Source organism: Leptonotus elevatus, chromosome 8, assembly GCF_054856555.1.
Source record: "Leptonotus elevatus isolate MCC_2025b chromosome 8, RoL_Lele_1.0, whole genome shotgun sequence".
In the NCBI taxonomy this organism is placed as follows: Eukaryota; Metazoa; Chordata; class Actinopteri; order Syngnathiformes; family Syngnathidae; genus Leptonotus; species Leptonotus elevatus.
Window position 1 is genome coordinate 23,497,686 of NC_141246.1, and position 14,404 is coordinate 23,512,089.

Consider the following 14,404-nt stretch of genomic DNA (forward strand, 5'->3'; position numbering starts at 1 on the left):
TCATTATGATAAACCTGATACCAAGCAGGTTAGGTTCATAGAGTCTGTTACTACGGTAACTGACCGAGAGTTTAAATTACCTCTTTTTATTAAACAGGCTAGTTACCTCACTATCTGAAACGGAAAAAGCAGTGTTTCCCGCATTTCAGGGTTAACAGACTCAGGGTTCTCACTAAACCTGCCTTGTGAAATAGGACTCTGTGCAGGGAAGTCCAGTTCATCTCACATCCATGTCTTTAAGGACCTTTCACAGTTCCTTTCATCACTCCTTAGTGCAGTTCTCATTCAATGATTGAATGTAAGTGAGAATGATTGTTTATGTGCCTTGCAATGGAGTTTTTAGGCCAAAGTCAACTGGGATAGGCTCCTGCTGACCCATGACTCCGAAAGTTAACTTTTAAAATCAAATGATAATCACCAAAGAGCTGTTTAAAACATTTGCCCTTACATAATAAAGCTCAATTTTGAATGACAAGTTACTAATTTAACACTTATCGTTTGCATTGTTCTAGAACTGTTGTATGGTTGTTGTAGTATCAAATATTATGAACTCTATATGTGCTCCGTTTATATACCCCAATTTATGAGCACAACTGTATATGTACAAAAGCTAAACCTCTGAAAATATCACTTTAGTATTTTGGATTTTATGGGCATTACGCCTTTTTCTCATCATATTGAAATTCAACACCACATGAACAACTCTCCGGCAAACATTTTTCACAAACATATGTAAAGTTTATTGAACACAATCATCTGACTCACTGAATAGAGCTTACACGTGTGAAATGGAAAACAGTTTTAGCAAATACTTCAGCTCAACTATGGCAAAACTGAGGAATAAAGATGCACACACTCACGGGTGCTTGTCTACACTTGGTCCTGAACTTACATGAGGTAAACAGATCAGTGACACAAACTCTATATTGACAATCTATTCTGGTGTTGTAATGTACACACATACAAGTATAAACACACATATATTACTTATACAATAGCAATGAAAAATACTGCACACAAAACTAAATTAAGAAAAGCAAGTTCAGAGGATTCAGCCCGCCCATCAATGATGGGTAGTAACCACATTACAGGGTCAGCAACATTCAAGGAGCCATTTGAACATTTTAAATGCAAACGTAGTCAGCTAAAATGGTACCAAAAAGTTTCAATGTGATGATTTGAAAAATGACTGCAATGCAAGTGGGTGAAGTGTATATTTGGTCAGAGTGCGCAATATAAAACATGCCTTGACTGAACACAGGCCTGAACATTTCCAAATGTACAATCAATTGCTTAATAAAGTGACATTTATCACCACCATACAAAGTGATACACAGTGATGGCTTTCATACGATATTGTAAGAGCTCTATGTGGGATGGATGTAATATGAGTTTACACACTATCTGATCAATAAATCACAAGAGGAAAAACAAACTTCAATTCATGGATTGCAATGAGCCTAATAGTTTATGTCCTGCAACTCTGTGTACTACAATGCTGCAATGTACCACAAATCATTTGTACTATTACAAAACTAGAATACATTTAATTTTCATTTGAGATTAAGAAAACAAAGACTCTTATTGTAACTATTTATCCACACAATGACAGGAAAACAAAATTAATCCAAACAGTCCTACAAACAATGTTCTAAAATTCAACCACAACAATAAAAAATATTTAAATACATAAATTAACATTCAAATGTGATTCAACAATTCAAGCAGTAGCATAATGTTAATTATGGAGGGATGTGTGGACCATGCTAACTATTGTCTGCATTTATGAATATAGGACAGCTGGCAAATGCAATAGCAGCAAAGCTTTGAGCCCCATTTAAATTTGACGTGGAAATTGGAATGAAATTGTCATCACTCATATATTTGAATTGAGCATTTACACCCATGTGAGAGAACTTAATTTCTATAAAGGCTCTTTACTGCTGGTGAAAAAAGATTAGAAAACATGTTATTATAATATGGGAATTTTTGTGGATTTATAAAAATAATTATCATTGTGTGCTTCCCCCCCCCCCCTCCACTGAGTGAAAAATGTGAGAGCTTTGTGTCACACAAAGTATTTTTGGTTAATTTTCCTTCATGTAGATACATCATCTACTTGGAACAAATGCTGGTTAAGGCAGCTGTGTCATAACTGTACTGCCTTCAGATACCATGGCAACAAGCCCCCGACTTCACATGTTCTTACAGAGCTATTTCTGAGGAGCTGTGAATGTCAGGATTACTCATAGTGCACAAAGCATGGTTATGACCAGTTTGGGAAAATAGTCTTTACATCTTCAAAATAAAACTAAACAAAAATACTGGCCCTGAGAATCCATATATAATATATGAATATTTTTCATGAATTGGGAGCTGTTGATTGTTTAAACCCACGAGTGTCTAATGGTCTCATGGTTTTGGGGCATTTCCATGAAGATGCCGATTTCAGTGCAACATACCACATTGTAGAGCAAGCAGCTAGCTAGCTAGCTAGCACAACAACACACAGTACCTACCACTGACATTTGAAGTAGAATTACCATAAAAATACAGTAGATTAAACGCAAAGGTGGCAAATTCAGGTTCATAAAGTAAAAACCCTGCCACAGTTTGGCTTTAGCCATTGATGCTAGCTCCCTAGCAGATAAACGAGCACCATGGGAGCTAGATTGCTAGCACCTGGGGCTAAAGCCAAACTGTGGCAGGGTTTTTACTTTGACCTGGATTTACCACCTCTGTTAAACGAGTACAAGAGGTGTTACACCCTACTTAGTCAGCACCGTTTCTTAACATGACACTCACTGAATACCAGCACGATGGCATCACTCATTTCATCAGTACGTTGCTGGACTCGTCTTGTTTCCCAGTAGAGCGCAATCCATAAGAACGAGTTGTGACAGTGAGATGACTTACAATACATGTGAGTGTGCTTGTTTTCACTGGCATACTGTACATCTGGTTGACTGAGTTCTGTGCCACATCCTGTGAGAATTGTCGAAACATTCAGCCTCGGGGACGCTGTTTCCGCACAGTCCCTGAAACATGGCTCAACAAATGAAATATTTGATGAAATTCTTTTGGTGCTTCCCCTCTATTATGAAGTCTTCTGAGTGCTGAGGAAACACTTTCACTTCGCTGCCTCTGCATGAGACCATGTATGAGCAGCACTGTACCTGATTTAGTTAAGATGCAGATTCAACCAACACAAAATCTTGTACATTATCAAAGTATCAAGAATTTCCCTTAACACATCCCTCATCACTGGGAGTTTGCTGTCTCATCATATGCTTTTATGTACTTCTGTAGGTTTTGATAATGTCTTTAATCTGCCTTCTGCAGATGGGACAGCAGGCGTTGGACATTTTCTTGAGCTTCAGGCCACAGGTATAGCAAAGACACATGTGTCCACAGGCATAGATGACCGTGTCCACAGTGTTCTCATAACAGATCGAACACTCATCAGAGCGAGGCCCTCGGTCTGATGGGAATGTAGGCGACTTAGGCAGGCGGACCGGAGAATTCGGGGTTGTTCCTGAACAAAGGTAGAAATATGTTAAGATGCACACTGAACTTAATTCCAGTATACAAGTAATCCTCAAGTTGTCAAACTTATTTAGTAGGGGTGTCAAAATAAGTGTGTTAATTTTGAGTTAATTTAAAGTTCCTATAACGCCACTATTTATTTATATTTTTTTAACGCACGATGATGATAATGACCGCCCCTTACTTGGAAAGCCTGTACTGGGGGAATTCTACAATTTAAAATTTTAGCAGTAATTAATTTAATAATAATGCATATATTTGTGAAGACTGGGATCAAGTTGTATTTTACAATTAAATAATATGCTGAATTTTACAAATTACTTCATGTTAAAGATTAGATAGCTCTCAATATGAAAAGAAAAATGCAGAGCTGTCATCGTCTTACAAATTATTAAATAATTATGCCATCTAGTGGCAGAAAAATGACCTTAACACAAATCAAAATCCAACTCGTTTTTTTACAGTACAATACATATTTTTTTTAATTTTTAATCAATTTTATCAATTATTATGAAATAATAATATCAATGACTAAAAGATGCAGCCATATTTCTATTTTCTTTTTTCCACTTTGATGTTAACTCTTTTTGCCACTGACGAGAATTTAGACCACTTGATTGCAACAGTTGCATAAGAAGCATGTGTGCAGATCCTGCAATCTTCCTTTGCACACAGCAGAGTGCTTCACTCTTGTGCTTCACTCTTTACCACACACCCCAAAAAAATATTGGGTTTAAAAAAGACGTGCACACACACAAACACATTCCTGATAATTTGTCAAATGTTTTGTAATTAATTTACCAAATGTGAACATGTTTGTTGACACACATTTTCTGTAAATTGTTATGTTGCCATCAAAAACACATTCTCATCGTTTTGATTCTTGTTCAATGAAGGGAAGGACTGTTGAGATGTTTTGAGATGTCACAAAAGCAAAAAAATATTTGTGTCAAAGTCACTGTGCAGAAAACGCATCTTTTTATAAAAAGCTAATTTTCTCATTTTGTCAGATTGGTGAATTCAGTGAAACCAAGCTATTTTCAAATGGCGATTACTAAAGAACTGAATAAGGTAGAACCAAACTTTTTTTCCCCTTAATGAAATAGTCCAATCTTCCATATGGTACCCACCATGTATATTTAGTCATAACACACAATATTCTAGTCAGCCATGGAAATGAGTGAAAATGCTCGAAATCGGCTGGCACTTTAGGGGTTTTCTTTTAGGAAAACACTTGGCAATGAAAGAGTTACTTAGGAAAAAAAGTATTTTTTTTGTACATTTAGAACAGAATAATCATGCGAATAATTACAATTACACATTTTAATCGCTTGACACCCTAGTATTTTGTATATAACTGGAGTCTGGAGGTTACATATGTGTAAGTATTACGTGAAAGAAGAAAACACGCAACGTATATTGCGACATCAGGCAGCTGATAAAGCAGCAGAGGGTCTGTTAAGTGCATGACTTTGTTACACGACGTCATCCACTCTCACTATTTTCTAATGCATTCTGGTCCCCTCAGGGCCAACGTGGTCGTAAGGGTTGACCTACCCCCTGCTGAGCTGCAGTAAGCGGCCGAGCACATGCCACTGTTGAGGACGGGATCTGAGCTGCCGCTGCCCAGGGCACTTGGAGTGTGCGGTGATGAGGAGGGCGAACTGGGGTTTGACTCGGCCCGTGGATCTCCAAAACTAGTGGAGCCTACAGAAGATAAAAGGAACAGGATAAGACAGTGTCAGTGTTAGTAAAGTGTCCAGTTCCTAGTCGAATTACAAAAAGAAATGTGTCATATCATTTACGTTCCATTTCAGCGTCCGCGCTGACATGTTGCTGTAGGCAAAATGTATGATGTAATACAAAGGAGAGCCTTGGTACTCGGTAGGAGAATTGCTCTCCATTTTCTCCTCCAATGTGTCAAAAATGTCCTTTAGCATGACACTAAACCTTGAGTCAACCCCTAACAGACCATTAGCGCACTCCCGCTCATGTCAATGGATGAATGACAAGCGATATTGTGAGGCGACAAGAGACCAATGAAGGTCAGAAAGCATGCCAGCATTTTGTAATAAAATAGTCGGTTTAGAAAAAGGAAGTTGCCAATAGAAAACTGCTGCCAGATAGTAAAACTCCAGTGTGTTTTGCTGCTATCTTCAAACAGCAGGATAATAAGTGAGGATTTAGTCAGAACAACAGATTTAAATACTGTGTTTTGTTTTTCTTTTGGGGAAGGACATTCAGATCCCAAAAAGGGCAATTCTTCCAGCCCATCCAAGAAACATGAAAGCAAGAATGACAAACAGAGGAAGACAGAATGGTTAGCCTGGCGGGTCGCCAAAAACAAAATAGGAAGGGATGAGAGAAAAGGCTCAAGCTCAAAGGAGGGCACAGTATGAACCTGGAAACACATACAGCCACAGAATAAAACTAGCACGTGTTTTGACAAACCAGACACCCTGTCCAACAGTGCAGCCTTTTGCATCCGGTAAAAGGCGGTAATAATAGGATTGCGTATGCAAAGTATGATCATCAGTGTTGTCACTAACATGTTACTTAGGAGCGCGTTATTGTAATCTGATTACTTTCTTTCAATAATGAGCAATTTTTCCAAACCAGTAATCTGATTAAAGTTACTTTCCTAGCTGTACGTTACTATTTTTTTTTAATTATCTCATAATGTATGTAGAATGCAGAATTTTGTTGTCCATTTTTAAGAGAATTTTGAGGAGAAAATGTTTCTCTTACATTTAGGAGTGACGTTACATCGTATGTCACGTTTTCTCAGCGGAAGACGCAATGCCGGGTCACGGGTACCAACATGTGTGAGCGCTCAGTCTGGCCAAAACAATAGACACTACGACGTAAACAATGGAAGATGCAGGAGGAGCTCCACAAACGGGTGCATTACTTCACATTTTTGTCTAGTAAAGAGGATAAAAACCTCTCAGTGCGTTGCAAACTTTGCGCTGGCTTAAAAACACTGTTGACCGCTAAAAACTCCACATCTGCCCATTCTGCCAGGTCTTGAACAATTAGCCTTCTAGTAGACTAACACATGGTTGCTCCACAATGGAGTGTGCAACCATGTTATCACTGCACAGCGCGAAGCAAAACCGACAGGTAAGGAAACAGCCAGCAGTTCTACAGTTACTTCAGTCCCCCCAGCACGCAAACAGATGAAGCTGGATTTTAGTAAAGAACACCAGTAAGTGGGAGTGAGTTGAAAAAAGTTGGTCGGGCGATATGTTACAGAGGAAATGTGTCCATTGAGTACTGTTGACTCTTTCCGTGCAATAATAGTGTAACGTCTTGCAAAAACACCACCAGCAAACGGTTGGGATGTCACCCTTTTATTTTTTATCTTAATAAACGCTGCTGATGGCCGTAGCGGACTCCAGAAAATAGAAATACAACTCACGAGGGCTAGCAGAAAAGCCAAGAACAAACACACGCAACCATCAACCAACCCGCACGTAACGTCCCTCCTCTCCCGGGAGACCTGTGTTGCGTTTACCAACAGTCGGACATAAGAGTGCTAAACAGAAATGGCAACACCGGACACACAACACATTTCATTCATTACACTAGAAAAGATCCCTACTAGCAATCTTTTTCGTCATACCTCGAGAAAGACTATGCCAGAGCAAAAGAACAAAAACGCAGATCATGCAGATTTTTTTTGCATGACTGTAGTTTAGCTCTGGCACTTGAGAAAATAGAAAAATGTTAGTTAATTTGTAACCAGCCTGCAGGTGTAACGTGTTACACCAATTTCTGTATTGTAAAACCAGAGAAACAGAAGCAAAAAACATGTTCATGTTTCAAGTTTATGTACTTTCACAAGTATTATTTAAGTAATTGTCATTCTTATGTTGAAGGAGCAAAGGGCGGAAATTGGTAAAAAGTAACTGATACATTATTTTAAGTAATTTAGTCAATAATCACATTACTTTTTCAAGTAATCTGTGACAACACTGATGATCATACATGCATGCACAAGTCTTTGTCAAAATGTCCCAGTGTTTTCTCTTTCCTGGTAACCATGGCAATTGAGAAAATATCCTAATTTACCCAATGAGTCTTGACCAGAACACACCTGGGCTAGAATGGCTCAGGAAAAAGTGATTGTCTCTCATTCCTTCACCTGAAAAGTATTCTTGAACAATGATGCGGTGTTACCAGTGGAAGAATCGTGCAATCTGCAGCACTTGCTGCAAAGGGCACATTAATAAGATGGGAGACATGCAATTGGTTTTGTAAGAGATGATAAAGAGTGAATAATCTGAAGCAACTGTAACAAAAAGGTGTGTTGGCATGCAGCAGCATGTGGTGCGCTGCGAGGATCTGACTAACAACCTCTGAAACCCTCTTATCTACGTCACCACTTCACATGAGGCATAACATGTCATAAGGCCCTTGCAGTTTGAAAATTCTAATTGTCAGCCGTCCCAAACAGCTAAGAGTCCCATTCTTGTATTGGATATACAAATGAAACTTGGGACTTCACATTGTTGGTCCCGACCAAGGTTATTTTGGTTAACGAAAACTAACGATAACAATAAAAAATAAAAATACAATAAAAACAAAAATACTAACTAAAAACAAAATCTAACTGAAACTACATTTTACGTTTACAAAACTCACTAAAACGAACTATAATTACAGCGAAAATGTCCTTCATTTTAGTCTTTGGTAATTAATTTAATACGTAAGCCTTTGGGGATGATTTTTAATTTAATTTTAGTATATTTATTTAACCGGAATAAGGACGTTTCAAAGTGTGTCACACAGAAGTGAAGTAATCTAGCAGCAGCCATTAGAAAAGCACCTTTAGATGACGTCGCTCCTAGGCAACAATTTTGCATGCTTGAGTTTTGGCTCCTATGGCTCGGCTCTCCTGCTTTTTAATTTAACTCAGTCAAAATGCAACGCTAGGTAAGAAATTAGTTCCTTTTTATTTTATTTTGCCATGTTCATTATTAAATATTTCACAACTAATTAACTAAAAAACTAATTAAAGCTAAATTAAAAAAACAAAACTCCAAACGAAATTAAAACTAACTAAAATGAAAACTATAATAACCCTGGTCCCGACGGGCACTGAGAGATTTTTTTCAAAACCACAGCAGGCTAATATTGTCTATAACCTACATAGTTAACAAAAAAAAAGGCTCTCTTTTTCATTCACTGTCAATATGCATGTTATACATTCACAGCACACCACTTCAAGGCTGTAGAACCACATAGTAGCCACCAGTTAAATAAGTCACAAGTTATAAATATTATGCCTGAATTGTTAAACTGTACATCCATATCCATCCATCCATTATCTGACCCGCTTATCCTCACGAGGGTCGAGGGCATGCTGGAGCCTATCCCAGTGGTCTTCGGGCAGTAGGCGTGTACATATTTCAAAGAATGTATTTAGGGGGTAATGTCATGCAAGCCTCTCTCTGTTAAGTCTGTTACACCTTTTGCACACCCTCCTATTAATCTCACTGGCAATCAACTCCCATATAGTGCAGCTGAGCTCGAAGAAATCTGCTCGTGTGTGATCCCGCGTAGTAAGCGCCAAGATTAATCTGACCTGTGTAAACAACTAGGAAAGGCTTCTCTGAGTACAAAGCACTGACTTACTCCAGATTGAACCCAACAGTCGGGGCTGGTTGTTAATATAACTGCAAGAAATGTTCTTGGGCAACAAAACAGAAATGTTCTAGAAGGCCCAATTATTGTTTATATGCAAGTTTAGATTGGATGACAGCACATGGGCTCAGCAGGCAATACATCGGGGTCAGGACTTGGCCCTCTGAATCCTACTTTTTAAAAGCTTTGGTTGGGGAGGACAGAGAAACATTCCCCTGTTGTGTGAATTACTGGTCAAGTGAAGTGGGTGGGGTGCTGTCAGACACTTTTAAGTAAAGTCAGTCAGATGGTGGAATTTCAAGTCTTCCAGGCAGTATATAGTCATTTTAAAAAGTTTAATTAAGACAGTACAGACAGATGGATAATGTAAAGTATTATTATCATCATAATTATTATTATCAACATCTTATTATAAGACGGCATGGTGACCGAGTGATTAGCACATCTTCTTTGCTCACAGCTCTAAAGTTGATGCGTCAAATCAAAGATTTTCCGTGTGACGTTTGCATGTTCTTCCCATGCTTGCATGTGTTGTCTCGATACCAAGGTTACATCTTCTGGCCATTGAAGATGATATTGTCCTTAGGTGTGAATATGTGTGAATGGTTGTCTATGTCTATTCATAGGATTGGCTGGTGACCAGTACACTTTTTTTTCTTTTTTTTTACTGAATTTGTTGGCTGCCATCTGGTCCTTTACCTGGTATGCAGCCCCTTATCGTCAATGACTGTGGAAAGTTGCAAATTTTTTACAGGCAGTCATCTTCATAAATCCTATCCAACGGCACCAGGTGTTTAGGTGGCAAGCATGGCTTTTGTTTTAACATTTCTGAATGTAAATCCCACTTTTGCGAAAAATTGGCGTAAAAGAGAAGCAACAGTAATGCCCATATCATTAACGCAGAACATGACTTTACTTTGTCTTTAGTCTTTGGAATTAATTCTTAATATTGCCTTCCTAGAAGCATGTTTAACATCCCTCAATCTGGCTTCAGTTCAACTTTATTGAAATCTTGATTACTCTCTTGTCAACACAAGGCAATACATCAGCATCAGATGAGGGAAGTTACATGTTGGAATGTAAAGAATGTCGCAAGATTACACTTGAAGATTCCAGTTTGAAAGCTCGTAAGGTGATCTTTTGTATGCTTGTGCTGTTTCTCATTTGGTAATGTGCCATTATTTGGGGGGGATAAATGACTGATATGCACGTGGAAAGACCTGCTGCTATGGCCAAGTCAAAATGTTAAATTTAACGAAGCAAATATGTTGTCTGTGAGTGATTACGCCATTGACTACTATATTGTGACATTGTGATTGGACTTTGGTGGTTAAAAACAAACATGCACATAAAAATGCACACAAAAAAAAACTCAAAACGCAAGTACATGGCATAGATAGTAGATATCCTGAATGTATCATCACAGCAGTTTACAGTAGCGTTGCAGAAAGAAATCATAGTTTTTAAACATCAGGATTAAATAACCGCAGCCGTCGCCATTGACCGACCGCCTCCCCAACCCCAGGGCTCCTGTCCGATGCAGGGCGGGGAGCTCCCGCAAGCCCCCCCCCCCATCCACGGCCACCCGCTGGAGTAGGCCGAGACTTTCGAAGCTGCGGGGCCGCCATCTCCCAAGAAACGTATCTCGGCATACACATTATGGCTGCAAAATGCCTACATGTGTGGCGGTAAACTGCACAGATTCCCAGTTTAAAGGCTCTGGACGAACATTTCACCTGTAAGTATGGTGGAAATGGAAAGAAATTTAAAGATGAAAGAAAAAGATGGTACATACCGTCCACTTGTTAAACATAGTGCCCAGGTCCTATTTTAAGAATCTGTTGTATTCGTTTTAAAAGGCAGCAACTTTTTAAAACATTATTTATTTTTAAAAAAAAAAAAAAAATTTGTTTGTTTTTTTATTTTATTTTTTTTTCTTATTTTTTTATTTTTTTTTATTTTTATTATTTATTTTTTTTAAGAGCTCAGTATTGTTCATTCGGAAATGCCATCATCATTGCTCTTTTATTTTATTTATTTTTTTTTATATATTTTTTTTATTATTATTATTTTTTGTGTGTGTGTGTGGGTGAGCACGTGTATGTGCGTGCGTGTGTGCATGCGTGCGTGCGTGTATTTGTTAGCTCACCAGAAAACCTATTAGAAAAAATCTCATACACCAGGAGACCCGAGGGGACCAAAGAAAACCAAGGAAGGTGAAATCCAGCACCGACCAGACACCCCCCACCAGAACTCCTCCCCAGCCCAAGAAACATCCAGACCCCAACAAATCCAAAAAACATAAAATCAGGGAGGCCTCAAGAGACCAAAGGAGAGACCGAGAAAAGGAAGGAAGGACAGACGAAGCCGCGTGAGATCCGCAGACACCAGCCTCCACCGATTCAATAACCTGAGGAGGAAACAGATTGTGTCTGAGTTTCGGTAGATGCTGGTGTGGTGGATCTGGCATGCATGAAAATCTCCACCAAAGAGGGGAGCCGTCGACCCCCGCCGGAACAGAGCAAGCGCAACACCTCAGGGCCCCCCAGGCCGCGGCAGCGCCAAAGGACGACCCCCGGGCCCCGCCAGGGCCACCGGCCGGAGAGCAAACCCAGGAGCAGGAGCGCCCCTCGCCCCAACACGGCCCGCGCCCCCGGCCCAACGCAGCAGGACGGGGCACTGCAGGCCCACCAGGCACCCCACCGGCCCCCAACCCCCGCACCCCCCACGACCCCCCGCCCGCCATCCACCCCCGCCACCCACCCCAACCCAGCCCCAGCCGCCCCCACGTCCCCAATCCCCCAGACACCCCCCACCCCCAGCACCCCCCACCCCGCACCCCCCCCCCCAACAAAGCCGCCCCCCCCCCGACCCCACCCCGACACGGACAGGGAACCGCAGCACTGCTCTATACTGCGGCCCCCAACCGATGGCACCCCCACAAGCCCCCCCCCCCCACAAGTTGTGTGGTGTATTAAAATTGGAGGGGAGTTGTAGGGTGAAGACGGTGTTTCCACCCTACCCCACCCCCCAAAGTGTGTTATGTGCCCTATATGTCTATAAAAGTGTATTGTGCAAACCTAGTGTAGTGAGTTTATTGATGTTAAAATAAAAAAAATTCAAAGAATGCTGATGTGATTTTTTTTTTATGTCTACAGTAATAACCGTAAAAACTGTAAAACCGTTTTTTTCTCAGACAATAATAGTACACCAAAATCTGAAACTGTTGCACCCCTAGTTTACAGTACACTGATATTACCTTGACATTTAAATAGCTATAAGTGGGTCAAGCTAACTAAGGACAAAATTAGCTTGGGGTGAAATATTCATCATACAGAAGATATTTAGAGACACGGATAAGCAGAAGTTACAAGCTACATTTACTCCGTTAGTTACTCAAGTAACTCTAAAAAGTGTACTTAAGTAGTTTTTATGCAACAGTTTTTGAATTTACTTGAATATTTACTATTTATGGTATGTTAAGAAATTGTACTTTCACTTTGCTACATTGAGCAAGATTCTGCTTGCTGATTTTAAGGATCAATAAGTGCTTGTTGAGATCTCCTTGGAAGATAACGACTGATATTTGACTCAATTTCACCAATCAAACTGCATCAGGCAGTCACATGACCGTACAGTAAAGGGACGACTGAGTGGCGCGCAACTCGTGTTTACATTTCGTATTTCATGTGACCCTGCATTGCTTGTCTGTGTCTGCATTAACGTGGAAGTTTCAGCCTACTTGTAGTTGGAAGGCGGGGTGGGGGTGTACTTGGTGTAACATTGCAGTAAGTTATTTTGTTGTTGTTTTGGCTGTGCTTAGGCCATCATAATTAATTGTCAAACAAGCATATTTTCCTTTATTGCTTTAAAGGATATCTCCTTAAGATGCATCATCTTGGGGTAAATACTGTAGTGTTGTCTCTTGTCTCACACACGCACATTATGGCTGCTTTGCAAGTAACATAAAACTTAGCTACTAAAGACAGAGGTGGGCATTTTAATTTGTTTTGACAGCCCATCATTCATCATTAGTTGGCATCTAGCGCCCTCTTCCATCATCGTCAGTCTGCCATTTTTATTGTCATCGTTATGTCAGTCATTTTATTTCATCCACGCTTCCGTCATCACTTATTCACCGCTATTTTAGGACCGACCGACAACATTCCATCAGTATTGACGGATAGTCCATTACTCCGTCACTGGCGTCAGTAGTCCTTTAAGTTGAGAAAAAAACCCACTGCTACTGCCCTAGTGGACTTCACATTCACATGTAAAATGATTAAGCTAGTTAGCATACTAGTTGTAGCCAAAATAACAGCATACATGAGTACACCCCCTTTAAAAAATTTAAAGATTGTATTCAATGTCTGACTGAGCATAAGAAAAAATTCCAAAATGTTGACATTGAAATTGAATATGTGCTCCCAATACCCTCCAAGTCTAACTGTCTCTCTCTAAATGTGTTCAAAGTCACTTTTCTTTTCCAAAATACAAATTACTTTCCCATAGTTGCTGGTCATTAAGCTTGTCTGTATTGGTATGTTGTCACTGTAGCACTTAGCACCAAATCAATGCTAAATAAATGATGCAAACTCATGCTAACAAGTGGAAAGCATAGCCAAATGAATATCACTATTCCGATCCCTGGGCACATCGTGGAATCAGGGGGATGTTTTTTCAACACAGATTTCTCTTAATTTAAATGGAGAAATTGTCACAAGTTAAAGCATGGCATCAGAGAATAAAGGTGTCCTTTTCCTCTGGACTTTATAAAGCACAGTAAACATGAGTTTTTTAGCAAATAGCTGGAAATGAGCTTGAACTGAAAAAAAATTGACGGGTGAATTTGTGAATAGTTACACTCAACTATGCAGGGGATTACTCTACTTTAGTAAACATGGTCTATATAATGTAAAAATACCACATGGCTAGGTTTACTGGAAGTACTGGCCTCAAACATGCATTCGGGATTTTTGATTTTGAGTTATTGTTAAATAGGGATAAACAACAATGGAACATACCTAAGTGAGACAACAAAATCATATTGTATTTTCCTGAAAAGTTTTAATATCACTCTCTGGCAACAAATAGTCAATCTACCAAATTCAGTTTTCTTACTGTAAAGGAACTTACTGTCAAGTTTCTACTACTACTCCATCATCCCTCAAGGTGATATTTACTGTACCTCACACAGAGTTAAAAATTT

General features: G+C 39.6%; 1 protein-coding gene across 1 annotated transcript in view; it reads right to left on the reverse strand.

The window, feature by feature from the left end:
• Positions 1-722: 722 nt before the first annotated feature.
• Positions 723-14,404, reverse strand: part of neurl1aa (neuralized E3 ubiquitin protein ligase 1Aa) — a 45,699-nt gene continuing 32,017 nt past the window's right edge. Inside the window, exons 5-6 of the mRNA XM_086083144.1 lie at positions 5,104-5,253; positions 723-3,535 (exon numbers count right to left, since the gene is read on the reverse strand). Coding sequence (XP_085939270.1) covers positions 3,294-3,535; positions 5,104-5,253 — 392 coding nt within the window. The 3' untranslated portion in view covers positions 723-3,293. The remainder of the gene's footprint in view (positions 3,536-5,103; positions 5,254-14,404) is intronic.